General features: G+C 61.0%; 2 protein-coding genes across 3 annotated transcripts; one reads left to right on the top strand and one right to left on the bottom strand.

Annotated features, from left to right (window-relative positions):
• Positions 1–290: 290 nt before the first annotated feature.
• On the bottom strand, positions 291–6,806 carry UAP1L1 (UDP-N-acetylglucosamine pyrophosphorylase 1 like 1). Of its 2 annotated transcripts, XM_047830001.1 has the most exons (9): positions 6,462–6,806; positions 5,580–5,784; positions 5,211–5,386; positions 4,736–4,908; positions 4,439–4,632; positions 3,823–3,963; positions 3,081–3,266; positions 2,441–2,507; positions 291–1,988 (listed from the first exon to the last, which is right to left on the bottom strand). In XM_047830001.1, exons 1-9 carry the CDS (start codon positions 6,748–6,750, stop codon positions 1,905–1,907), a joined length of 1,515 nt encoding a protein of 504 aa, XP_047685957.1. In that variant the 5' UTR covers positions 6,751–6,806; the 3' UTR covers positions 291–1,904. The 2 variants fall into 2 exon arrangements, with proteins under 2 accessions (XP_047685957.1, XP_047685956.1); XM_047830000.1 differs by lacking the exon at positions 291–1,988 and having other exon boundaries at positions 2,008–2,507.
• Positions 6,807–11,461: 4,655 nt separating this feature from the next.
• On the top strand, positions 11,462–18,202 carry SAPCD2 (suppressor APC domain containing 2). Its single transcript, XM_047828939.1, has 6 exons — positions 11,462–12,063; positions 14,473–14,585; positions 15,254–15,400; positions 15,756–15,863; positions 15,977–16,099; positions 16,173–18,202. The coding sequence occupies exons 1-6, from the start codon at positions 11,478–11,480 to the stop codon at positions 16,299–16,301; spliced, it is 1,206 nt and encodes a 401-aa protein (XP_047684895.1). The 5' UTR covers positions 11,462–11,477; the 3' UTR covers positions 16,302–18,202.
• Positions 18,203–22,388: the final 4,186 nt, after the last annotated feature.

Below are 22,388 nucleotides of genomic sequence, written 5' to 3'. Positions count from 1 at the left end.
TCTCCAGCTGAGGGCGCGGGAGCCCACCCCAGGAGATCTAGCCGGGGTGTGGTGGGGTGGTTCTGCCCCCCCCCCCCCCCGCAGGGTGTCAGACTCACTAGGTGGTCCCTGGCCTCCCTGAGACCCTGGCGAAGAGCTGGGTGGGAGCTCGAGGGGACTCCTGGGCCGCCCAGAGCAGGTGCGGGCTCAGCGTGTGGACTCTTGCTCTCTTGGATGCACGGAGCTGGGAACCCCTGGTTGCCGTTCCCAGCACCCGTGCCGGTCAGAAACTGCGCTGGCCAGGCCAGGGATCAATCAGGGCATCTTGCGTTTATTGGGAATCCGCCACGTTCTGCGGGAAATCCAAGAGTTTGGCAGCCTCTCAGAAGTCCGTGGCTTCCTCATCGGTCGTCTGGGGAGGGACAGTTTTGTGCTGAGGGGCCCGTCCTGCCTCTTGAGTGCAGCGTGCACAGCAGCGCGCACCTGTGAGCGGTGACCTAGGGCTCCACCCGTGTTCCTGGTTTGGGGACGTGCTTCAATCCTGTGGAGAAGCCTTTCCGAAGGCTCTTGTGCCCCCGGATCTCTGGGCCAGCTGGTGTAGGAAAGAGGCTGCACGGTCGTTGGGCTGTGGCAGTGAGGAGCAGCAGCTGTGGGCAGGACCCTGGACCTGGGCCCCCGCCTTGGCTGGCCCTCCTCTGTCCCAGGCCCTCTGCTTGCCAGCGGAGCAGCTGGGAGAAGCGTCGTAAGGCACGCGGTTCGTTCTGAGGTCTGCGAAGGACTGGCACAGCGCGGGTGGGAGCAGAGTCCTCCTCTGGGCTTTGGGCCTGGCCCCGACCCCGCCGCCACGCCCAGGTCCGGGTGCGGGGACACACGTCCACCCTCCGCTAGTCCACTACAAGCCACTGGAGGAGTCAGCGGCCTCTGAACCCACCGCCCTGGTGACATCCTCGCCCTGGGGAAACCGGCTTCCGTGGGGGTGTCGCTGCAGTGTGAGGGTGTGGGAGCAGGCGGCCTGGCGGAGCGGCAGGCTGCATTCCAGGCCGCCCTTCGCGTCAGCGGGCGGGGAGGTGCCCCGTGCTGCTTTCCGGAGGGGAGAGCAGCAGGCACTGGGGCCCGGAGCAGCAGGGCTAGGGGCCGGGGCCAGCGGGTCTTCCCCAGCCTCGGTGGGGCCGCAGGGGTGCGGCGTGGGGACCGTGGCCCCGTACGTGGCGTCTGTGTCTCCCTCCAGAGAGCGCGGGAGGTCCGTGAGCACCAAGATCTGTCAGAAGCTACTGGCAAGCTGGTTGGGGGACGGTGCTCCCCGCCTGCTTATATTTCAGACCAATCAGCCACCACGTGCGGCCACTGGAATTGGCCCCACTGGTTGTTCGGGAAAAGACCTAAAATTCAGCAGCCTGAACCAACCGTAGCCCTGGCCGAGGAGCCAAGGCCTCCAAGGGAGATTGAGAGAATTCAGTTTTAGGTGTGCAGGCTGTGCGTGGGGGGTGGGTGGGGGTAGGTGGTGGGCACTGGGGGGCTGGAGGGCTAGGCCGTGACACCCCCACCACCGCCATGCCAGGTACTTGGTCAGCTGCAAGAGAGGGAGGGAGCAGCACCTTTGGTAGGTCACCCTGCGGGGGACGGACACCGTCCCCTCCTCTCGCCTCGTCTGTCCGTGGGTCTGCAGAAAAGCTGGAGTGGCCGGTGCTCCCCGCCGGGCGGATCTGCACGTAGGGCTCGAAGTGCCGCCGTCCTCACGTACGTCTCCGCTCCGACAGAGGCAGGCCTGCTGCCCTCCCCGAGGACGCCGCACCTCTGCCTCTCGCCCAGACCTCACAGCCAGGAGCACGGCCAAAGAGCCTCGTTTGGTCATTTGTGTCCCCGGGAACAAGGACGGGAGCGGCGCCACCCCTCAGGACCCCGGGGTTGGCAGGCCAGAGAGCAAGTCAGGGCTGCAGAGCCCTGGCCCGGTTCTCATCCAGGATCAGCGGGGATGGGAACTCCCGGCCTTGCAGATACGCCTCCAGAGCCTGGAAACAAGGATGTCATTATGTCCACGTGTTAACCTCTGTCCCCAGGGGGGGTCCATATTCTGCCTTGAGCCCGTGTGGGGTAGGGCCAGACTCGCTCCCAGCACTAAGGGTCGGATGCCACTTGCAGACCCAGGCCCTCTTGAGCCCAGATCTTCTCAAAGGGTCGGCGCCAGCATTCCTTCCTTGCAAGGGTCCCACAAAGCCTGGCTGGAACCCTAGCCTCTGGCCTCACCTGATATCCTCCTGGCCTCTCCTGGTCCTTGGGGCCTCCTGATGCCTCACCCACCCTACATCCTAGAGGATCCTCTGTATTTGAAAAACTATTTGTCTCATCGGTAACGTGAGGCAGAGCTGTGACTTTCCGCCCCAGCATCCGCCACTCCCCAGCCCTCCTCCCGATCATGCATCCCTACCCCAGAAAAGACTTGAATGAGCCTGTCAACTCTCACCTCTCCAGAGTATGATACCAAAGGCGAGATCTCACAGATGGCAGGAGGCTCTCCGCTGCTGGGCAAGCTGTGGGAGCCCATGTGTCAGCACCTGCTCCAGGGTGTGTGCCCTGGGGCTGGCCTTGCCTGGCCCAGCTCCCAAAGATCTCTCCTCAGCACCACTCCCTTCCACGGCACCCCCAGAGCCCTCGGCAAACTGCCCCTGACTTGAGTGATCGGCTCTGATCTGGGCTGGAAGACACCCCTCAGCCCTGCGGGTACCCCGCACAGGTCCCCCTGGGCAGCGTGATGTAGGTGGTGGCTCTGTCGTTTCCTTTTCCAGTCCTGAGACGTGACCTGCATTGCTGTTTTTCTACACGTCACGCCTAGGTCTTGGTTTCAGAGCTTACAGATAAGTCAGGAAGGCTGGCAGCCACCCCCCTTCCCCAAGGCCCTGAGCAGACCTTGAGGAGTTGGGCTCAGAGCTGCAGGCAGTCACTGTATGGCTGGCCCGGGTGTGTGGCCACCCATCCTCAGCGTGGTGCTGGAGCCCAAGCTCCCAGCGCAGCTCAGACAGCAGTGGAGCCGGCAAGGGCCTGGGGTGGGGAGCTGGACCCTGACACCCTTGTCCTTTGAGGAGCATGCTGACGGGCACACTCACCTGGGCAGCTCAGGGAGCCGTGCCCCACACGCGTCCAGAAAGTGGGCCCCTGCCTGCAGGGCCCAGCGGTAATGCTGTAGGAGCAGGGCGCACCGAGTCGTGGTGGGGTTGTCGCTAGCCGCCGAGGCAGCATTCTTCAGAGGAGAAAACTCCTCCTCCCGAGACACTTCGAAGGCCACGAAGTTCCTGTGCGGACGACCGCTGGTGACCAGATGTCCTGACCCAGAGGCCCCGGTCCTGGGCAGACAAAACCTGCACCGGGCTCACGACGACTAAATGGTGGTCTGTTCCACGCAGGAGGCCCCACAGTCACTGCGTGTGTCTTTGTTTCTCAGATCCCTGGGGCTGCCTGATTCCCCCCCACCCCATTCCCACCTGCCAAACCCACAGACCCTGAGGCCCCAGATTGAGGGCCAAGTCCCCTGGGAGTCCCCCAGCCACCGGCCTGGGAACAGCCTCCTAACCCCGGCCAGGAGCAGACGGAAGGCTCAGGAGTGGCAGGGGTGGCCCCCAAAGCACAGCCCCCAAGACTCCAACTGCTCCAGATGTCACCATGCTCACACTGCAGGGGCAGTGTGAGCCCCCTTCTGGAGCCCGCCTACAGCCCCTAGCCCCCCACTGCAAAGGTGCACCCCCACTGTCCCCCACAAGCCTCCACTTCCCAGCCCAACTAGGTCTCAGAACCCACCACCAAAACAAGGAGAGGAGAGAAAGAAAAAGATAGACGACTTTTGCCACTAACTTAGCGAACGGGAACACATCAAACACAAACTTCTCCAGCTTTATCCCATTTGGTTTTAGCGGCTTTACCAGATTTCCCTCCTCATCCACGTACGGGACCTTCTTCACAGCCACGTGTGGCTTCAGCAAGGGCTCAAACTCACTTGTGGGGGGGGGGGGGGAGACAGGAGAACAAAAGAAGGAAAGACACGGTTCAGACGGGACACCCCTGGGAGCCCCCTCCCCACCTCTCTGCACACCTGGCCAGGCAGGATGGGCCGACAGACGGACACCGCAGGGCACAGGAGCCCCGGGAGCTGAGCCCTGTCTCCGGAAGGACACAGGCACCCTCTTACGCTCCCCAGCCCGCGAGAGAGACTGGCACCACTGGCCACATCGCCGCCCAGGTGAAATGGCAGCTGGCACGTCACAGGGCAGAGGTGGGGCCTGAGGCCACAGCCACCGTGTGGGGAAGAAGAGCAGGCCAACCGGGACCCAGAGCCTTATAGCAGCTGCTAGAGGTCTGGTGGCGTTGGCCGACTTAAATGCACCCCAACCCAGGCTGGCCCCTGACCGCAGCCCCGCTGGGCTCAGGCCAGCCTCCCTGGCCAGCACCCTTGGCCACCTGCTGAGCACACCTGACGACAGCCCGGAGGAAGCCTCGAGTGAAAAAGTGGTTGCAGATGTTGCCCAGGTGGTAGAGGAGGCTCCCATCGGGCCCGCGAAGCCGTGCGGTCTCGGGGCTGATCTCGCTGTACTCCACCACCTGAGGGACTCCGTCCACCTGGCACACCACCCCCACCGGCTCCTCCGGGGACGCCTTTTCCACCACCTGCAGCGGAGGCAGAGACAGGAAAGGCTGCCGGGGGCGGGGCCGGGGGCGGGGCCGGGGGCGGGGCGAGGCAGGCAGCCGGGCAGTGGGCGGGGAGGCTCACCTTGGCCCCACAGTCTGCGCCCCGCAGCACGCAAAAGCCGACGAAGACAGGGTCAGCCAGCCGCACGAGAATGTTGTCCACACAGTACACGTGCACAAACTCCACTCCCCGACGCTCCATGTCCTCTAGAATCTGGTGGTCTGACAGCGCGCGGTACAGCCCTCCGTTGCCATCTGCCAAGGGAGAAAGGGACCAGTCCCCGGGGCTTCAGCCATCCAGTCCAGAGCCTGCTGGAGGCAGGAGAGGCCCCTGGGGCTGGACCTTGTACCTGAGGCAGCTCTGTGTCACTATCCAAGTAGCCCTATGGCTGTGTCATGCGACACACGGGAATCAAGGCCCAGAGAGAGGAGGCCAGTCGCCCAGAACCACACAGCCTTCTAGCATGACGTTCTGGCCGCGTGCAGCCCTCCTGACCTCCGATTAGCTCCTTGTTCTAGACCAGGCAGCGCTTCCCTGACTCAGGGGCGGGGCATACCTGGGGCCATGGCAACCTTGTCTTTCTTCTCCAGGATGGCCCTGCCATCAAAGGTCACAGCAGGCAGCATGCGCTGCTCAAACATGATCACGTTGTTGGGGTCCAGGTGGAAGAAGTCGTGCTCCTTGAAGAACCTGGCGGTGGGCTCCAGCGTGAACTCACTCGTCATGATGTACCTGCGAGGAGAGGCAGGGCTGAGCAGGCCCTCGGAAGGGCCCGGCCGCTCGGGGATCCAGGGCTCCGATAGGGGCTGGCCTCGGAGTCTGGGCTGGGGCTGGGGGTTGGGACTCGAGTCTCGGTGTGGGGCAGGGCTGATGCTGCGTGGGCAGGGGATCATTCTGGGGACAGGGTGAGGAGGGAAAGGCACACCAGGGTATGGCGCACTGGGTCCCGCTGCGCTCGCTGGCCAGCTGCTCCACCCGCCGAATCCGTTCTGCCTGCAGCTGGTACAGGCTCTTCTGGCTGGGCAGTCCCACCTGATACATGCCCTTGGGGTAGGTCACGCCTAGGCGCGTGCCCTGCCCACCAGCCAGCAGCAGCACAGCCACCTTGCTCAGGGCGATCTGGTGGAAACCTGGGGGCAGAGGGTGCCGTGAGGGGACCCCTGGGACCTGCCATATAACCACCCCCTCACTTCAGAGCAAGCCAGAGGTGCGCCCAGGACTCTAAAACTTCTGAGAGCCACAGAACAGAGATCTCCAAATAACATTCCGACCTCATGTGGGCCAGGGCCCCACCCAAAGCTGACCTTGTCCAGACCCATCAGAAGTCCTGATGATGTCCTCCAGGGCTTATTCCCAGCCTGGGTCCTTCAGAGGGAACACCAGGTCAGACTGGTCAGAGCAGTCTGGTGGGGGCCCTGGGCAGCTTCCCTCCAGGAGCACCTGCCTCACCCGTAAGGCCAAGAAGCCAAGAGTGCACCCGGGGCCAGCGCGGTTGTGAAACGGAGCGTGTACAAATGTGCAAGGGGTTCCCTGCTGTCAGCAGGCTTGTGGCCTGGGCAGCTGACCATCCAGGTGTGCGCCTGCACAAAGCACTCGCTGGAGGGGGAAGCCGCCTGAGGGCGGCTGCCACCTTCCCAGCTTTTGGAGCCCTACACCTGAGTCGCCAGCTGGCGTGTGAACGGAGACCCCACAAAGGAACGAGGCGCGCCAAACTCCTCCGAGTACAAGCTCTCCTGTCACCCCACTTTGGGCAAGGCCCCCTGCGCCGGCCAGGCCCACCCCGACCGGGGACCCCCGCCCCGCCTACCTTCCTCCTCCCAGAGCCGCCGCGTCTCAGGGTCGCACCGGCTCGCGCTGCCCACGCGCTCAGGGGGCAGGGGCCGCAGGCGCGCGGCCAGGCCGGGCTCCGGGCCCGGGGGGCACGCGCAGGCCGCAGCCGCGCGCTGGCAGTGCTCGCGCAGCGCCTCGGGCTCCAGCGCCTCCAGCTCGGCCAGGAGCGCGGCGCGCGGCCCCGGAGCCAGCTCGGCGCAGAAGCGCAGCAGGTGTTCCTGGCCCGCGCGCTGCAGCCGGGCGCGCACGTCCCGCTCCGAAGCCATGTCGCCGCGGTCGGCCGCGCGGGCACTCGTGACTCGCGCGCTCCTACCGGCGTCACGGGACCCGGCGGGAGGTGGCGACCCCCGGAGGGGCGGGGCCTGGGCGCCACGCCCCGACCCCGCCCCCGAGTGCCCCCTCCCTCCTCCGGCCCCGCCCCTCCTCCAGGGGCCCCCTTCCCTCCCCCGCCTGACTCCGCCCCTATCCGCTCGGCGCCGGACGCTGAGGGGCCGAGTCAGAGGGCTAGCGACGCCCGAGGCGTGGGGGCCCGGCGCCCCTGAGTCGGGAAGCCCCGAAACCCCGGATCCCGGCGCGTGAGGGCGGACTTCAGTTCTAACGTACCCCCCTCTGGACCCCACAGCCCTGAGGGTCAGGGCACCCGACGTGGAGACTGTGTTTGCCTTGACCAAGACCCCTGCCGTCTGGGCTGGGGAGGATAGAGCCCGATCGTCAGTAGGGTCGGCTGTCTGGATGCCGCCAAGGCCTCCCAAGGGGGCCGCCCAGCACCCGCCGGGGCTTCCTCCTTCACACCCTTCGTCCTTCGCATTGCCACGTAACCGAACCGCTCAGGTTCGCCCTTCGCCCTGCCGCATTATCTTAACTATGACTTTAAAATATTTTCCTATTATTAAAATAGCGATCTTGATGTCTATAAACTCCCTTGTGAAAATATAATGAGAGTAGCTTGGGCCGTTTGGGGACAAAGCTTCCAAAAAAAAGTTTTTATTAAATCTTAAAGTAAAACAAATTCAAATGGCATTTTGGGACCCGAAATGAGAAGTGACCTCTCCTCCAGACCTGCCCCAGCTAACCCCTGTTAAGGCTGTTACATCCACACGACTCGTGAAACAGAACGCTACGGGCACCGGTGACAGTCACAACAAAGTTTATGACAACGAGAGGCCAGGCCGACCGATCGGGACCAACACTCCTGATAAGAGGGCGCCCGGAACAGCCGGGGTACAGAGTTTTTATAGCCGGTCACGTCGTTTTATCATCACCTGGGAACAGAACAGAGAAACAGTTGCCAAATGAGTTAGAAACAGTCGCCTAATGAGGTGTTTATTTTAGACTTTCTGCCTCTAAGTTGCAACCAGTGGATCTCCTTGACCCTGCCTCTGACGCTCTTTTCTTTGAACCTTTGTTTCCTTAATTGGTGAGGCCTAATTTACAAGAGTATGAGGCTGTTATTTTTCAAGCTAAGAGTTAGCCCCACACTACAATTTAACCCTTACAAGGCAATTGTGTCTCGGTGCAGGCAGGTTCTGTACATAGAAACTCCCACATGTTCCTTTCTTGGGTTAGGCAGGAGAGCTTCACAGCCCCCTGGGGGTGCACTCTAAATTCTGGTGGACTTTTCAGGGATGGCCTTAGGCCTGCCTCAGGACCTTTGCACTCACTGTTCCTCCTACCTGGACCACTCTTTCCCGGAGACTTCCTGCCACACTCTGCCAGGTCTCTGCTCCTGTGTCACCTCCTTGGGGAGACCATCCCAGCTCGTGTTGGCTCAGACAGCACCTTCCCATCCGTCTCTGTTCCTTCCTGCCTTTCTGTGTTCTTTGCTGCCCGACTCCCCTCAGAAAGGAAACTCCACAACAGCTGGATGTAGTCTGGTTCACTGCTGTGCCCCCTCACTCTAGATGAATGCCCAGCACACAGGAGGAACTCAAGAAATGTTTGTTTGGGGGGCGCCTGGGGGGCACAGTCGGTTAAGCGTCCGACTTCAGCCAGGTCACGATCTCGCGGTCCGTGAGTTCGAGCCCCGCGTCAGGCTCTGGGCTGATGGCTCAGAGCCTGGAGCCTGTTTCTGATTCTGTGTCTCCCTCTCTCTCTGCCCCTCCCCCGTTCATACTCTGTCTCTCTCTGTCCCAAAAATAAATAAACGTTGAAAAAAAATTTTTTTAAAGAAATTGGTAAGCTGATCTTAATATTTAAAAAAAAAAATGTTTGTTAGGTGAATGAGTGTTGAATCCCACATCTAGCACAGTGACTGGGCCACAGCAAGTGTTCAGGGAGTGCTCTCTGAATGAATGAATGAATGAATGAATGGTCTGCTCCAATGGTTTGTGGCAGCTGAAGGGCAGTTTGGGGCAGATGTTGGAGATGTGCGTGGGAGGTAAGGAACCAAGGAGCGGAGTAGGTCCCACACCCAGGCCAGAGTCTAGGGGAACCCTTACCCCCTGCACATGTGCCCTTGAAGGCAGGTGTCACGTGAACTCAGGGCTCATCTCAGTCAGAGTGACCCCCAAATCTCACTTCAAGGTGGGGGTGGGGCTGAGATCGGGAGGGTTTGGACAATTGAGGCTGTGTAGCCAGAGGCACCTAAAGAGCCAGAAGAAGGACAGCTGACCCACCTGGGCAGACAGGTGGGAGTGCCAGGGAGGCAGGGGTGAGTAACAGCCTCCTGGACCACCTGCAAAAGGCAGGCTTTTGGCCAAGGTCCCTGGTTGTTACTGCAGGAATAGAGACCAGAGAATCGCCAGAACTGGGCAGCTACCTGTCCTTGACTCCATGCTGCGTTAGGCAGGGGACAAAGGGGCCCAGTCCCCCTGTCCACCACCAAGGAGCTCCAAGCCGGCACAGTGAGAACATGGTCACAACGGGGATGGGCCCCTCAAAAAGTACAGGGGCCACAGGGGACCCACCTGGCTCGGGGCTCTGGGAAGCCCTCCGGGGGAGATAGCAACACTGAAAGGTACAGAGCTAGGAAAGTGTCGGGCCAGGCTAGAGAGGAGGAAGCGGTCAGAATTCAGGACAGGAAGTACACGAGGGCCACGCCTTAGTCCCACACCCAGAGCTAGCCAGAGAAGCCCACCGGGAGGCCGGCAGGCCAAAGGCCAGTGGGGACTTCCTCCCCCATGGCTCCTGACACTCTGAGCAGGCCTTGCTTTCTCTGCACGGTGGACTCAGGCTCACAGTGGCCCTGGCCTGGGTGCTGCTGGCCACGCTGTCCTGCTGTCCTGAGCTGTAGCAGCATCGCTTGGCGCTGGCCGCTGGCCTCCACATCCACACAACACCCCCCCCCCACCACCACCACGGAGCTGTCCCCGGGCCTCCCCATCCCACCCAAGGGTGGTGTTTCCACTGTGACCTCCAGGATGAGGCTTCCCATGTGCTGGTCACCCACTAAGCCTCCACTGTGGGCCAGGCTGAAGCCAGGCCTTGGGGTGGCCCTGTCCTGCTTCCAGAAAGCACAGGGAAGGACCCATGGGGAGAGAAGCACAAGAGCTAGGAGAAAGCAGCCTTATGCTTTGAAGGTCAGGACATCTAACCAGACTTCCAAGGGTGGGTCGGGTACCTGAGTGGGGTTTCAAAGGACGCACAGTGATGGCCAGGAGCAGACAGGGAAACATGTTCCTGGCGGGACAGCTACCATGTGCAAGGGCCCAGAGGTGAGAGAATGCTGGGCACCCTAAGGATGGGGGATGGGGCAGGGTGTGCTGGAAGGAGGGAGAGGCGAACTACAGGAAAAACGGCCTGAATGCTGTTCTGGGATTCTGGCTAGTCCTGTCCCTGAAGGGGAAGGCTGGGATGAGCTAGGCTCCACAGGGAAACTCCAGGCTCACAGCTTTCTAGGTGCTTCCAAAATTCCTTACCGTAAAGGAGCCTCAACTCTGAGGCGTGTGAAAGGTAATAAAGGCAGGCCGCATTTACAATGGAGTCAGGAAGCCCTGACACGGGGGGCTCTCGTGAACAGGGCACCTGTCCCAGGGAACCGCACGTCCTGGGCAGGAAGAAAGTCACCTCACCGCCCTAGCAAGAGGAAGTTCTCTTCTGGACGAGACCGCAGGCTAAGCCCCGGCCCCCTCCCAGACTGACCAGACAGAATGACTGGATGCTGGCTGGAAATGAAGCAGGGGCCGCTGGGGACACAGGGCTGCCCGGCCGGGAGCGCCTGGGGAACCGCTGGAGGAAGGGTCCGGCCAGGGGAAGAGGCTGGAGCAGAGGAGAGCTGGTCACCAGATGGGGATCTGGGGACACAGGAAAAAGTGGCTTTGTCCTGCAATAGGCAGGAAAGGCCAGGCTATCCCCAGGGACAAGGGGAGGAGCCGGCAGCAGTGTGGACAGACAGGCCTCTGTAAGGGGAAGCGTCCTGCTGGCTGGAGCCCAGTCCTCTTGGGACTCTCCTGGCACATGGGCCCCAGAGTCGAGGTGCCTGGGCCCGGGGACCCTCAGCGAAGAGTCCCCAGGGGAGTCAGACAGGGAAGGTGACTCCCAGAGGAGGTGTGCTCCCCATCCTTACCCCACGAGGCCACCTGGGGACAGGTTTTCGTAGGGCGCCGGGCCCCGCCCCTCCGAGAGGGCTGAGCCGCCGCGGGAGGGGGAGGGGGAGGAGAAAGGGGTCCGCTCGGGGCTCCGCCCGCCACCCGCGAGGCCCGGAGGAGGCCGAGTCGGGACCCCGCCCCCAGGCTAGTACCCGTGTCTCGGCGCACCCCCGGCCCCGCCCCGCACGGCGGCGGGAGCGCGCGGGGCGGGGCGGGGCCCTCGGCGGAAAAATCAAACCGGGCTGGCGGCCTCTCAGCCAATCCGGGAGCAGACGGGCCGGCTTCGGCCAATGGCTGCCGCGAATGCTAATGAGCGCTGACGCCACGAGAAGGGTCCATTCAAAAAGTCGCAGCTATTGTCGCGCCGGGTTGCGCGCGCCGGCCGGGCCCCGCCGTCGGGCCCCGGGGGGACGGAGCGCGGACGCCGCGGGGACCGAGCCCAGGACGGAGCCCGGCGGCGGCAGCCCATGGCCGGAGCCGCGATGGCCGAGCCGGGCCACGGGCCGCCCGCCGCGCCCGCGCCCGGCACGGAGGGGCTGCCGCGCGCCTTCCTGCAGAGCCTGCGCACGCTGTTCGACATCCTGGACGACCGGCGGCGGGGCTGCGTGCACCTGCGCGAGATCGAGTCCCGCTGGCAGGGCGCCGACGCGCGCGAGCTGCCCCGCGGCGTGCTCGAGGGCCTGCGCCAGGTGGCCCCGGCCAGCGGCTACCTGACCTTCGAGCGCTTCGTGGCCGGCCTGCGCACCTCGCTGCTGAGCGCCGACGGCGGCCCGCGGGGCCAGGCGCGCGCCCCGGCCCGGGGAGGCTGCCCGGCGCGGCCCGGGGGTCAGCCGCCGCCGCCGCCGCGCCTGGTGTTCGCGCCGGCTGACGAGCCGCGGACGGTCCTGGAGAGGAAGCCCCTGCCCCTGGGCGCGCGGCCCCCGCCAGCCGTCCCCGGCGGCGCGGCCCGGAGCCTAGAGAAGCTGTGCGGACCCGCAGAGGCAGCGCCCGGTCCCGCGGAGCCCGAGCGGCCCCAGGGCGCGGCGCTGGAGCGGAGCCCGAGCGCGGACGCTGGTGAGTGCGGGGCGGCCCCCAGCCCCGCCTCGTAGCCGCCCCCCGCCGAACCCCCGCGACCGGCGCCTCAGGCCAGAGCCGCAGAGGCGCTGCGGCCCTTCTCCTACCGCGGGGGCCGGTAAGCGCCTGGAGGGAAAGCGGCCTCCTGGGTTCCCGGTGTGCTCAGGGGCCAGCTCCTCCCCCTCCACAGCGGGAGGCCATCGTAGGGCCCAGGGGCTGGTGGATGACTCCCAAACTCCACCAGGAAGCCACTGTACAGGCCTGAGCTGAGCACTGAGGACCCCTGCCCCACACCTGGGGACACTTAGACCCTCGGTCGTATCCGTGGTAACTGCCTAGGCAGAGTTTTCCTCTAGTGCAGAGGAGAGAGGGGCCCAGGCTGGGCGGGGCCCTCGCTGCCTTTTTGGGTTCTCAGTCCCGCAACTCCGCTCAGACGGCTGGGCTTGCTGCCTCCACCACTGAGGCCGGGGCCGGCTGAGTTGGCCCCGAAGGACCTGGCCTGGTTGCCAGGAAGAGCGAAGCGGTGGGTGAGTCTCCAGCCCAATCTTCAAGCCTGCAGGGGTGACACCAGGGAGAGACCCAGGCGCAGCCGCTCTGGATGGACGGCAGGCTGCTTGCCTAGCTTCCGGTCCAGTTGGCAGTGCTGGGAGATGGCTGAATGGCTCCCCTGTGCCGCCCCCACCCCCCCACCAGTGTCTTCCCTGGAAATAGCACCTGCACTATGGCTGGCGGCAGGGTCCAGACCCCTCAGCCCATTCAGCCTGCACCTGTGCACCACCTGGTGCAGGCCTCCCGCCCCCCACCCCCACCCATGGCCGCTGCCAGCTCTTTCTATGCCTTCACTGCTCTGGCAGCTTCATTGGACCTCCACCCCAGCCTTGCCCATGTCCCCCAGCCCCATGACTGGTGCTTGGAGCCACAGTGGCTCCTGGCCTCCTTGGTGCAGCCGTCCAGAAGCCCACCCCAGGCTGGGGGCTCCCCCTGCTCCTCACTGCCCAACCACTCTGTCCCTGTGGTGTGGGCAGGCAGGGGGCACTTCTGAGTGCAGGGCTAGTGCCGTCCCTGTGGCTGCATGTAGTTGAAAATCAGCCATGGGACTGGGGTTTGGAGGCCTCAGACCTGCAGTCCTGCTCTGTCCTGGTGCCTGACACCACAGAACAGCTTTAGTCTCAGGCCAGGCTCTCACTGTCACCTTTTCCAGGCAGAGACCCAGACGAGAGGCATGGCATGTCTTGGCACTCCAAGCTCCCCCAGATTTCCAGGAAGAGAAAGCCCTCGTACTCACAGAGCCCCCCGCTCCAGAGATCCAGGGTCCCCTTCCCTATCCCCTGCTGGAGCTCAGCGCACCCAGGCCTGCCCTGGCTCCCTTGGTGCAAGCTGCTAGCTCAGGCCCAGACGGGGACAGACAGGGCTGCGTCCGCCTGCTGGTCCCTCTGAACATCCAGCGTGCTGTCATCTGGGAATCTGGGAGCTGCCCCCACACCAAGCCCGGGGGTTCTGAGGTTCCATGCTCTCTAGCCTCCCTCTGCTGTATCTTCTGTGCCAGCCATGCAGCATGGGCAGGTTGGGACGTGAACTCTGGGCTGGCTCGGAGCCTGTCTGCCAGGGCCGGCTGGAGGCCTGCAGAGACCTGGTGCCAGCCCTGTGGACATGTTCCTCTTCCTTGCACCACCGCCCCCAGTGCAGGGGGCAGAGCCTGTGAGGCTGAGCCTGGTGTGGGGGAATAGGGCTCGGGAGCCAGGAGGGTGACCTTCTCCACACCCGCACCTTACTCTGCCTCGCGGGTTGCCCTGCACGTGCTCCCCATCCCCCGGGGAAGTCAGCTGGCCCCGATGGCTCTTCAGCCCCAAGCACACTCAGCTGCACACACTTCACCTGCACGGACTCCCGTCACCCCTGAAGGCCCCGGCAGACCCGGAGGGAGAAGCAGGGACGGCCAGAGGCCTGCTCACTCCCCCTGTACTTAGCAGCCCATGAGCCCCTGCAGTGTACTCGAAGCACCCTGGGCAGCGGGAGTGCTGAGAAGAACCGGGTAAAGCCCCTGCCCCAGGGTGCTCGTGCTGGGGCATGTGTGTGGGCGCACACATTTGTGTTGTGTGTACGGACAAGCAGCCTCAGCGGTCACATGGCCCTTACCGAGGGAGGGGTGAGGGGAGCTGGTGGGGATGGAGTGGGGAGCCAGCCGCCAGCCAGGCACAGAGGCAAGGTGTGTGCTGCGCTGGGCCGTTGCCCGTGCCCCCAGGATGGGTTGAGATGGGGAGGGCCCGTGCAGAGGCTCTGAGTTGCCCATGAACCCAGAGAGACGTAGGCCTGGACACCCGGCTGTGCACCGCCAGGCTTGGGGTGGGGGACGTTGAGCTTGACTAGGCAGGCCTGGAAGTGACCCAGGTCCTTGCTCCTCTGCGGCAGGTGCAGCAGCCTGCAGGGCCCGGGAGCTAGGCATGGGCGATGCCCATCGGGCCCCCCGTGCCCGAGGGGAACGTCGGAGGCACACCATCACCAACGGCGTGGACTGTGACCTGGTGAGTGAGGGCTCTGGGGGATTCTCCACCTTGCCTGGGATAGGACTTGGCCCCCACGCTTGGTCTCCTGGACCACCCCTCTGCCTGGGAGGTGGCAGTCAAGTCTGGGTTCTGGGGGACCTATGGCTGGAATGTGAGTTAATTACAAACATCTGTCCCAGTGTCTGGGTTTGAATGCACTTGAGACGTGGTTCTAGACCACACGAAGAAGTCCTTTAGGGAGAAAGCAGCCTCCGTGCACCACGCAGTGGGCACGGCCCCTCCCCAGAACTGCCCCTGCACCAGCCGGCTTCACGAGGCTGTCCTTTGCCAAAACTGAGCCCGGCTCCCCCGCTGCGTGCTCGCCATTTGCTCCAAAGGAAGCTGCTGAGCTCGGGGGTGTCGCCTGCGTTCCTGTGGGGGAAGCCTGCATGGAGGGGCCGAGAGAGGACAGCCCGCCCGCAAGGGAACAAACGGGGCGGTGCTTCCCAACACGGGCACGCGTAGGACTCACGTACAGGCGCGTGCGCCGGCAGAGCTGTGCTGGCGCGGCTGGCCTGCGCGGGCGCGCGTCCGAGTTGCGGGGCGCGCGCCGTGTGTGTGTGTGTGTGTGTGTGTGTGTGTGTGTGTGTGCGCGCGCGCGTGTGTGTGCGCGCGCCATTCACACGTGTGCGTTGCCGCACGTGCAGCTGAAGCAGCTGAAGGAGCTGGAGCAGGAAAAGGAGGTGCTGCTCCAGGGTCTGGAGATGATGGCCCGGGGCCGCGACTGGTACCAGCAACAGCTGCAGCGCGTGCAGGAGCGCCAGCGCCGCCTGGGCCGGAGCAGGGCCAGCACCGTGAGTAACGCCGCCCGGGACCGGGCTGTCCCCGTCCCTAGGCAGGGTGACCCCCCCCTGCACCTGCAGGAACCACCCACCTAACCCCAGGCACCCCCAGGTAGGCCCGGGATGCCCTATTCCGGGGCACATCGGCCGTCCCTCCTCCCAGGGTGCTGGGACCCCCACCCCGACAGACACACACACACACACACACACACACACCCCGTGATGTCCCCCACCGGCAACACCCGTAGGCTCCCTCTCTGCTCAAGCAGTAATTTGGGGAGACAAGAGTGCCACCTGTGAGGGCTCTTCTCGAGGCACGGTGGCTGGTCCTGCGCTCTGACCTTCCCCTTTTCTGCTTTCCTCTCAGGACCTTGGGACTGAGGGGAGCCCCCTCCCGCTGGGCCGGCTGCTGCCCAAGGTCCAGGAGGTAGCCCGGTGCCTGGGGGAACTGTTGGCCGCGGCCTGTGCTGGCAGGGTGAGTGCCCCCCCCCAGACCACCCAGCGCCCGCCTAGGGCCCGTGCCCATCTTGGCGCCACCCCTCACCCTTGTCCTGGAGGCTAGGCCTGCCTGACTGTGCCCTCCCGTAGGCTCTGCCCTCATTGTCCTCGGGGGCCCCGTGCCCAGCCCTGGCCCCCACCTCACCGTCAGCCCCAGGCCGGCAGCAGCAGACCATCCTCATGCTGAAAGAGCAGAACCGGCTCCTCACGCAGGTGAGGTGCGGGGAGGGGTGCAGGGTGGGGGCTGGAGGCCCGGGGTGCCCTGACCGACCTCCCGCCCGTCCAGGAGGTGACCGACAAGAGTGAGCGCATCACGCAGCTGGAGCAGGAGAAATCTGCCCTCATCAAGCAGCTGTTTGAGGCGCGCGCCCTCGGCCAGCAGGATGCTGGGCCCTTGGACTCCACCTTCATCTAGCCGGCCACGGCCGTGGGCGCGGGCGCGGGCGCGGGGCTCTTAGGACCTGGCCTGGCAGTCAGCCTGGGCAGGTGCCTCCTTGAGCCCCACTTAGGCTAAAGATCACCTGACTGGCCTGGACACGGGTTTCTTCCTCTCTTCCAGCCGGGGCTCCCCCAGAGCGCCCCCCCCACCCCCAGCCCAGGTGGGGCCAGCAGGCAGGCTGTGCCCCGGAATGTCTTGTGGCTCCAGATACGGACTCGGTCCTGGCCTGGGGGGCCAAACCGGGGTGGGGCTTCATTGTGCTGTCACAGCCTGAAGCTGCTCCAGCGGCTGTCAGTGGTCAGCGGGGGACTTCCCCTCGTGTTTACCTGGTCTCTGGCAGCCCTGGGCAGCCCGGCTTTGTGGCAGGCCTGTCCTCTCTGACCCGGGGTCTCGGGAAAAGACAGCGGTTTCCCCTGGCCTGCACTTCCGACCACAGCCAGCAGAGGGGCCTCACACACAGTAGCCAACAGCTGCCTTGGAGCCGCCGCTGGGGGTTTCCTCCCGGGTCTGAGTCAGGGTCCCTGAGGGGGGCTGGAACACCTGGGGGCCTAACGGGTGATTGGGCGCAGGAGCCCCAGGTCTAGGGGCTGGCTGTCCTTCAGCCGGGAGCACGTGGAGGAGAAAAGGGGTGGTTTCTAGTAGTGGGGTCTGCCTGTGTCTGGTTTTGGGGGAGCGTGATCAGAGTTCATGCCTGGGCCGAGGCTGGCCTGCTTGCCCCTCCTCACAGATCCCAGACCCTAAAACAACTCGGGCCAGCTGTCACTCCTCCTTGCCCAAACTAGGGCCCACGGAGCGACCTGTGACCCAGGCTCAGGGCCTTGGGCCCGCCAGACACCCCAGCCAGGGCAGGACGTGGTCACCAGGGCTGCTCTGGTGTGCCCCTGTCCTGGGGAGGGCCCTGTCCCCGGGAATGATGTCCGCATGGGCCTCCCGGATGTGCCCCAGGGTTCCTCATAGGCCAAGCGCCCCCACCAGGACCTACCCCACATGATTCGGGGCCGGACAGTCAGCTCCCACCTCCGGTCTTTGCAAATGCTCTTCTGTCTCCTGGAACACCCTCCCCCTGCTTCACCCGGCTTGCTCCTACCCAGCCCTCCAGGATGGAGGAATGAAGGACTGCCCAGAGGCCGGAACAGCGAAGGTGGCAGCCTCTGGGGGGGCGGGCTCGGCAGCGGTGACCTCTGGGGTGTCCGCCACGCCCTGGGGTTCTGCGTTCCCTGTGCTGCCTTCACGTGACTCGGGGGGCAGGAGGTGGCGCATTGTCCGCCCCAGGCGTCTTCTAGCAGGAGACCTTCCGCAGAGCATGCCCCTCCAGCTGAGGGAGATGTGGAGTCGGCAGGCAACTCGGATAGAAACCCCTCGTCCTTGGGGCTCTGTGTGGGGTGAACAAACGGGTCCTCTCTGCAGTCTGAAGTCAGGCTACCTGTGGGGCGCTAGAGGCCTCAGGGGAGACTTTTAAGCGGTCCTAGTCTGCTGGCAGAAGCCAAACCCTGCTCGGCAAAGCACCGGTGACATTTGGGGCTAAGTAAGTGTTGACGGGGGAGGGGCTGTCCCCTCCTGTGTGACGCTGACCGCCCTGGCTGCTGTCCACGCACTCGGTTCTGACAACCAAAATAGCTCAAGACGTGCCAAGGCGTGGTGGCAGTAGAGACGCTGTCCCTGCTTGAGGATCCTGTCCCAGAGGAGACCCTAACTTCACTTGGTCTCAAGGGGTCTCGGAGGTCAAGTTCCAAGGAAAACGAGCATCTCCAAGTTGGATTTTTTTGCAAACACTGTGAGGAGCCTCCACGACGAGCCAGCAGAAACCACCGATTCTGCAGACGGTTCAGACAGTGGAGCGATCAGAGAATATAAGATAATTTTTATTCGTCTAAAGAAATAAAAAGGGTTCTTGAAAATATGAACAAGAAAGAGTCGTCATACTTTCTGATTCTGTGAAAGTATAGTCTATAAAGGTAAGCAGTAAAGCCTAAAAAAAGAAACTTAAAAATAAAAATTGAGATTTAAAACTCAAGTGGACTAACCTTGAGATGAGAATGCTAGTGAAAAACCAGCTTAGGAAATGATCCAGAACGCAGCCCAGAGACTCAGACCGGAAGCACAAATGAGAGGGGGCGTCCTGGAGGGCGGAGGGAGAGGGTCACCCGTCTGGTTGCATTGCCTAAGAGAGGACGAGGGAGGAGGCACGGTATATGAAGATAAACTAGCTTAAAGTTTCCCAGAGTTGTCTGAAAACCTCAATCCTCAGGGCCAGAAATCCCAACAACTGCCAGCCAGGCTGAATGGGAAGAAACGCACGTTTGCTCTTACAAGATCACGAAGGAGCCGAGACGAAACCAGTGGCCTCCAGGGGAAGTGCCATCAGAGTTGGAGGGTAGCGGCTTTGATGGCCAAGACGTAGACTCGCTGCCCTCCAAGGCCAGACCCAGAGAGACTCAAGAATGAGGGCAAGATAAAAACGCTTCAGAAATAGTTGAAAGTTTACCACCGATAGGACTTCACTAAAGGGCAATCTGGAGGAAGGACTTCAGAAAAAAGGCAGAAGTCAAGAAGGAACCCTAAGTAAGGATGAGTTTTCTCCTGCTGCAGAACAAATTAGCTTCAAGCTCAGTGGTTTAAAGCAAGAGTTATTGTCATTTTCTAAATGTTTACTTAGCATGAGAGGAGAAGGGGGGAGAGAGAGAAGCCCAAGCAGGCCCCGCACTGCCGGCGCACAGCCCGACGCGGGGCTTGAACTCACGATGAACCGTGAGATCGTGGCCTGAGCTGAAACCACGAGTCGGACTCTTAACTGACGCCCCCAAATCTATAGTTCCTTTCTTGCCATTTCTGTGGGTGAGGAGCTCAGGGGCAGTTGCACTGGCCAGTTCTGGCTTGGAGCCTTCTGGGCCGCCATCTCCGACGGGCCCGCTTCCAAGAAGGCGCCCTCGTGGGCTGTTGGCGGAGCACCTCCGGGCTCGTCACCTCCAGCGTCCTCACATCACCGCAGCTGCACCAGAGCGGAGACCCAGGAGAAGCAACAGTGAGGGAGCCACGTGCCTGTGAGGACCTGGGCTCGGGAGTCCCGAGTCACACCCTCGCTTCACTTAACTTTGTTCGTTAGAAGCCAGTCCTCAGTCCAGTCCTTTCTCAAAGGGGTGGGAGGGGAATCAGGCACCACCTTTTCAAGGAAAGAGAATCAAATGATCTGTGCACATCCGACAGTGCTTGCGTTGTTCGTAAGAAGGGACAAGATACCGCTCTAAATTGTATTTAGTGTGCCTTGAAATAACTGGGAGAGCCAGGGACGACACCTTCCCAAGAAGGGAGGTGCAGGCGGACAGGGTGAGAAAAGGAAAAAAAAGTTCGATCTTTAAGAAAAAGCAAAAAACCCCAAGACACAATAAGGTGATAGAGCTACATCGGTAATCACAACATAGGTGGATGGGTTAAAGTCTAATAAATGTCAGATTGCAGTTTTACGAACTCAGATAGCTGTTTTAAGAGACAGACCTAAAATATGGCATCAAAAAAAAAAAAAAAGAAAGAAAAGCTTGAGTGGTTGTGTTAATATAAAACAAAACATATTTTAGAGCAAAAGACATTGCTAGTGGTGAAGAGAGTAACTAATGATAAAAAGCTTGGGGCGCCTGGGTGGCTCAGTCGGTTGAGCGTCAGACTTTAGCTCAGGTCATGATCTCACGGTCCGTGAGTTCGAGCCCCGCGTCGGGCCCTGGGCCGACAGCTCAGAGCCTGGAGCCTGTCTTGGATTCTGTGTCTCCCTCTCTCTGCCCCTCCCCTGTTCATGCTTTGTCTTGCTGTCTCTCTCTCCTAAACATTAAACAATAAAATAAGAAAACAACGACAGTGAGCTGAGCTGTTACACCCCAATCAGAATAGCTAAAACAAAAACTAGTGATGACACCATGTGCCGGTGAGGATGTGGAGAAATAATCGCCCGTATGTTATTGGTGGGGGTGCCAAGTGACATAGCCGCTCCGGAAGAGACTTTGGTAGTCCTCTAAAAACTAAAATTAACACGCAGCACCTGGGTGGCTCAGGGGGTTGAGTGTCTGACTCTTGATTTCAGCTCAGGTCGTGATCCCAGGGCTGTGAAGTTCAGTGTTGGGCTCCGTGCTGAGCACAGAGCCTGCTTGGGATTGTCTCTGTCTCCCTCACTGTCTGCCTCTCCCCCACTCATGCTTCCTGTCTCATTTTCAAATAATAATAATAATATAGGATACCACATATGATGGTTTGTTAATTTTATGTGTCAACTTGACTGGGGTATGGTGCCCACCCGTTGGTCAAACAGCTATTTACATATGGCTGTGAAGGTACGCATTAGATATGTTTAGGATTTACATAAAGCAGATCGCCCTGCATAATGTGGATGGGCCACATCTAATCAGTTTAAGGCCTTCGACCCCCCCCAGAGAGGAAAGGATTCTGCATCTGGAGACGCTCTTTGGGCTCAAGACTGCAACGCTGACCCTCCCTTGAGTCTCCAGCCAGCTGCCCTGCCCTGCAGACTTCGCACTTGCCAGCAATTAATTACTTTCTTGGGCATTTATCCCAGGACAGTGAAGACATTTTCATGCAGGAACACGTGTTCATAACAGCCTTACTGGTAATAGCCCCAAACTAGAAACTACACAAGTGTCTTTCTCTAGGTGATTAACCGAACAGAGTAGATTCGCCCACACCCTGGAATACGATTCGGCCATAAAAGGAAGGAGCCATTGCTGTGCTCAACGATGTGGATGAACTTCAAGGAAGTTGCTGAGCGGTAAAAGCCAACCTCAGAAGGAGAGGCTGTACCTGATCCGTTCACACAACAGTCGTGAAGTGGCACAATTCCAAAGGCTGAGAACTCGTGTGGGTGTGGCTAGAAAGGGGTAGCATGGGGGCGTCTCGTGAAGGTCAGTTGAGTTTCCTGCTGGTGGTACACGTGGCTGCGAGTGTGATAAGACTGCAGAGAGCCACACGTGTGCGCACGCGCAGACACGTAAGTGCATGGAAAACGGGGAACAGGGGGGCGCCTGGGTGGCTCAGGCGGTAAGTGTCCCGATTCCAGCTCAGGTCATGATCTCACGGCTCGTGTGTTCAAGCCCCACATTGGGCTCGGTGCTGATGGTGCACAGCCTGCTTGGGATTCTCTGCCTCTCCCTCTCTCTCTGCCCCGTCTGCACGTTGTCTCTCAAAATGAATAAATGAATCTTTAAAAAAAAAAAAAAACCCAAAACACAAAAACAAATGAAATGCCCACCTAGGGCACTGGGGAAAAGGTATAAAGGATTTCCGTGCACATCTGGGCTAAATTCTTCTACTAACTCAAGCTATAAGTGGATATATGTCAAGACTTGTCAGAACAGTAAAAAAAAGAATTGTTGAACCTACCATCACAGTTGGAAATTTAATATACATCCCTAATAATTGGTAGGCTGTGGTAGTTTTGAACACTACTAATAATTTGATGTCATGGGCAGAATTAGATTAACGCGTTAGTCAGTCTTACTAACTGGAGAACGCACATTCTTTTCAGGCGCACGCGGAACAGGTCTAACTATTTACGACCACATGCTGGGGAAAAAGCCAGTCCGACAAATGTCAGAATATATTTGAGGATGGCTCTCAGACAGACCTCGCGCTCCAATCGGGATGCAGGGAAGTTCCAAGTCAACACCAAAAAGGGAACCAGAAAGAGCCCAGACTTCTGGATATTGAAATACACACACCTAAACAGCTCATGTGTCAGATAAGAAAGTCCAACGAAAGTGGAAAAAATTGACCTAAATGGAAGCGAAAAGCATACAGCAGCCAACATAGACAAGAGGGAGATGTATCCAGACACTTAGATACTCACATCAGGAGGGAAGAAGGCTAGTCAGTACTGAACTGGGCATTGAATGTCAGAATTTCAGAAGCCGGAAAAAGACCGAGCAGAATAAATAACAAAGCATATGGAAGGAAGAAATTATACTTAATTTTTAGTGAACATTTACTACATACTTGCTACTTTTCTCGATACTGGGGAACAGACAACCGAAACAGACACAAAAATTCCTGCTCACATCATACGCT

Source organism: Prionailurus viverrinus, chromosome D4 (genome assembly GCF_022837055.1).
Source record: "Prionailurus viverrinus isolate Anna chromosome D4, UM_Priviv_1.0, whole genome shotgun sequence".
NCBI classification, from domain to species: domain Eukaryota; kingdom Metazoa; phylum Chordata; class Mammalia; order Carnivora; family Felidae; genus Prionailurus; species Prionailurus viverrinus.
Note: the sequence above shows the minus strand (reverse complement) of the source record. Positions and strands in the feature narration are given on the sequence as shown.

What these genes read in the sequence shown, in the direction of transcription:
- UAP1L1 (XM_047830000.1), bottom strand. Translation starts at nt 6,750, where the DNA reads ATGGCTTCGGAGCGGGACGTGCGCGCCCGGCTGCAGCGCGCGGGCCAG. An exon ending in CAAGGTTGCCATGGCCCCAG is followed by an intron (nt 4,909 to 5,210) that starts GTATGCCCCGCC and finishes CTCCCTTGGCAG; the next exon opens with ATGGCAACGGAGGGCTGTAC. An exon ending in CGGCTCCCTGAGCTGCCCAG is followed by an intron (nt 2,508 to 3,080) that starts GTGAGTGTGCCC and finishes GGGCTCCCACAG; the next exon opens with CTTGCCCAGCAGCGGAGAGC.
- SAPCD2 (XM_047828939.1), top strand. Translation starts at nt 11,478, where the DNA reads ATGGCCGGAGCCGCGATGGCCGAGCCGGGCCACGGGCCGCCCGCCGCG. An exon ending in GCCGGAGCAGGGCCAGCACC is followed by an intron (nt 15,401 to 15,755) that starts GTGAGTAACGCC and finishes CTTTCCTCTCAG; the next exon opens with GACCTTGGGACTGAGGGGAG. An exon ending in CCGCGGCCTGTGCTGGCAGG is followed by an intron (nt 15,864 to 15,976) that starts GTGAGTGCCCCC and finishes GCCCTCCCGTAG; the next exon opens with GCTCTGCCCTCATTGTCCTC.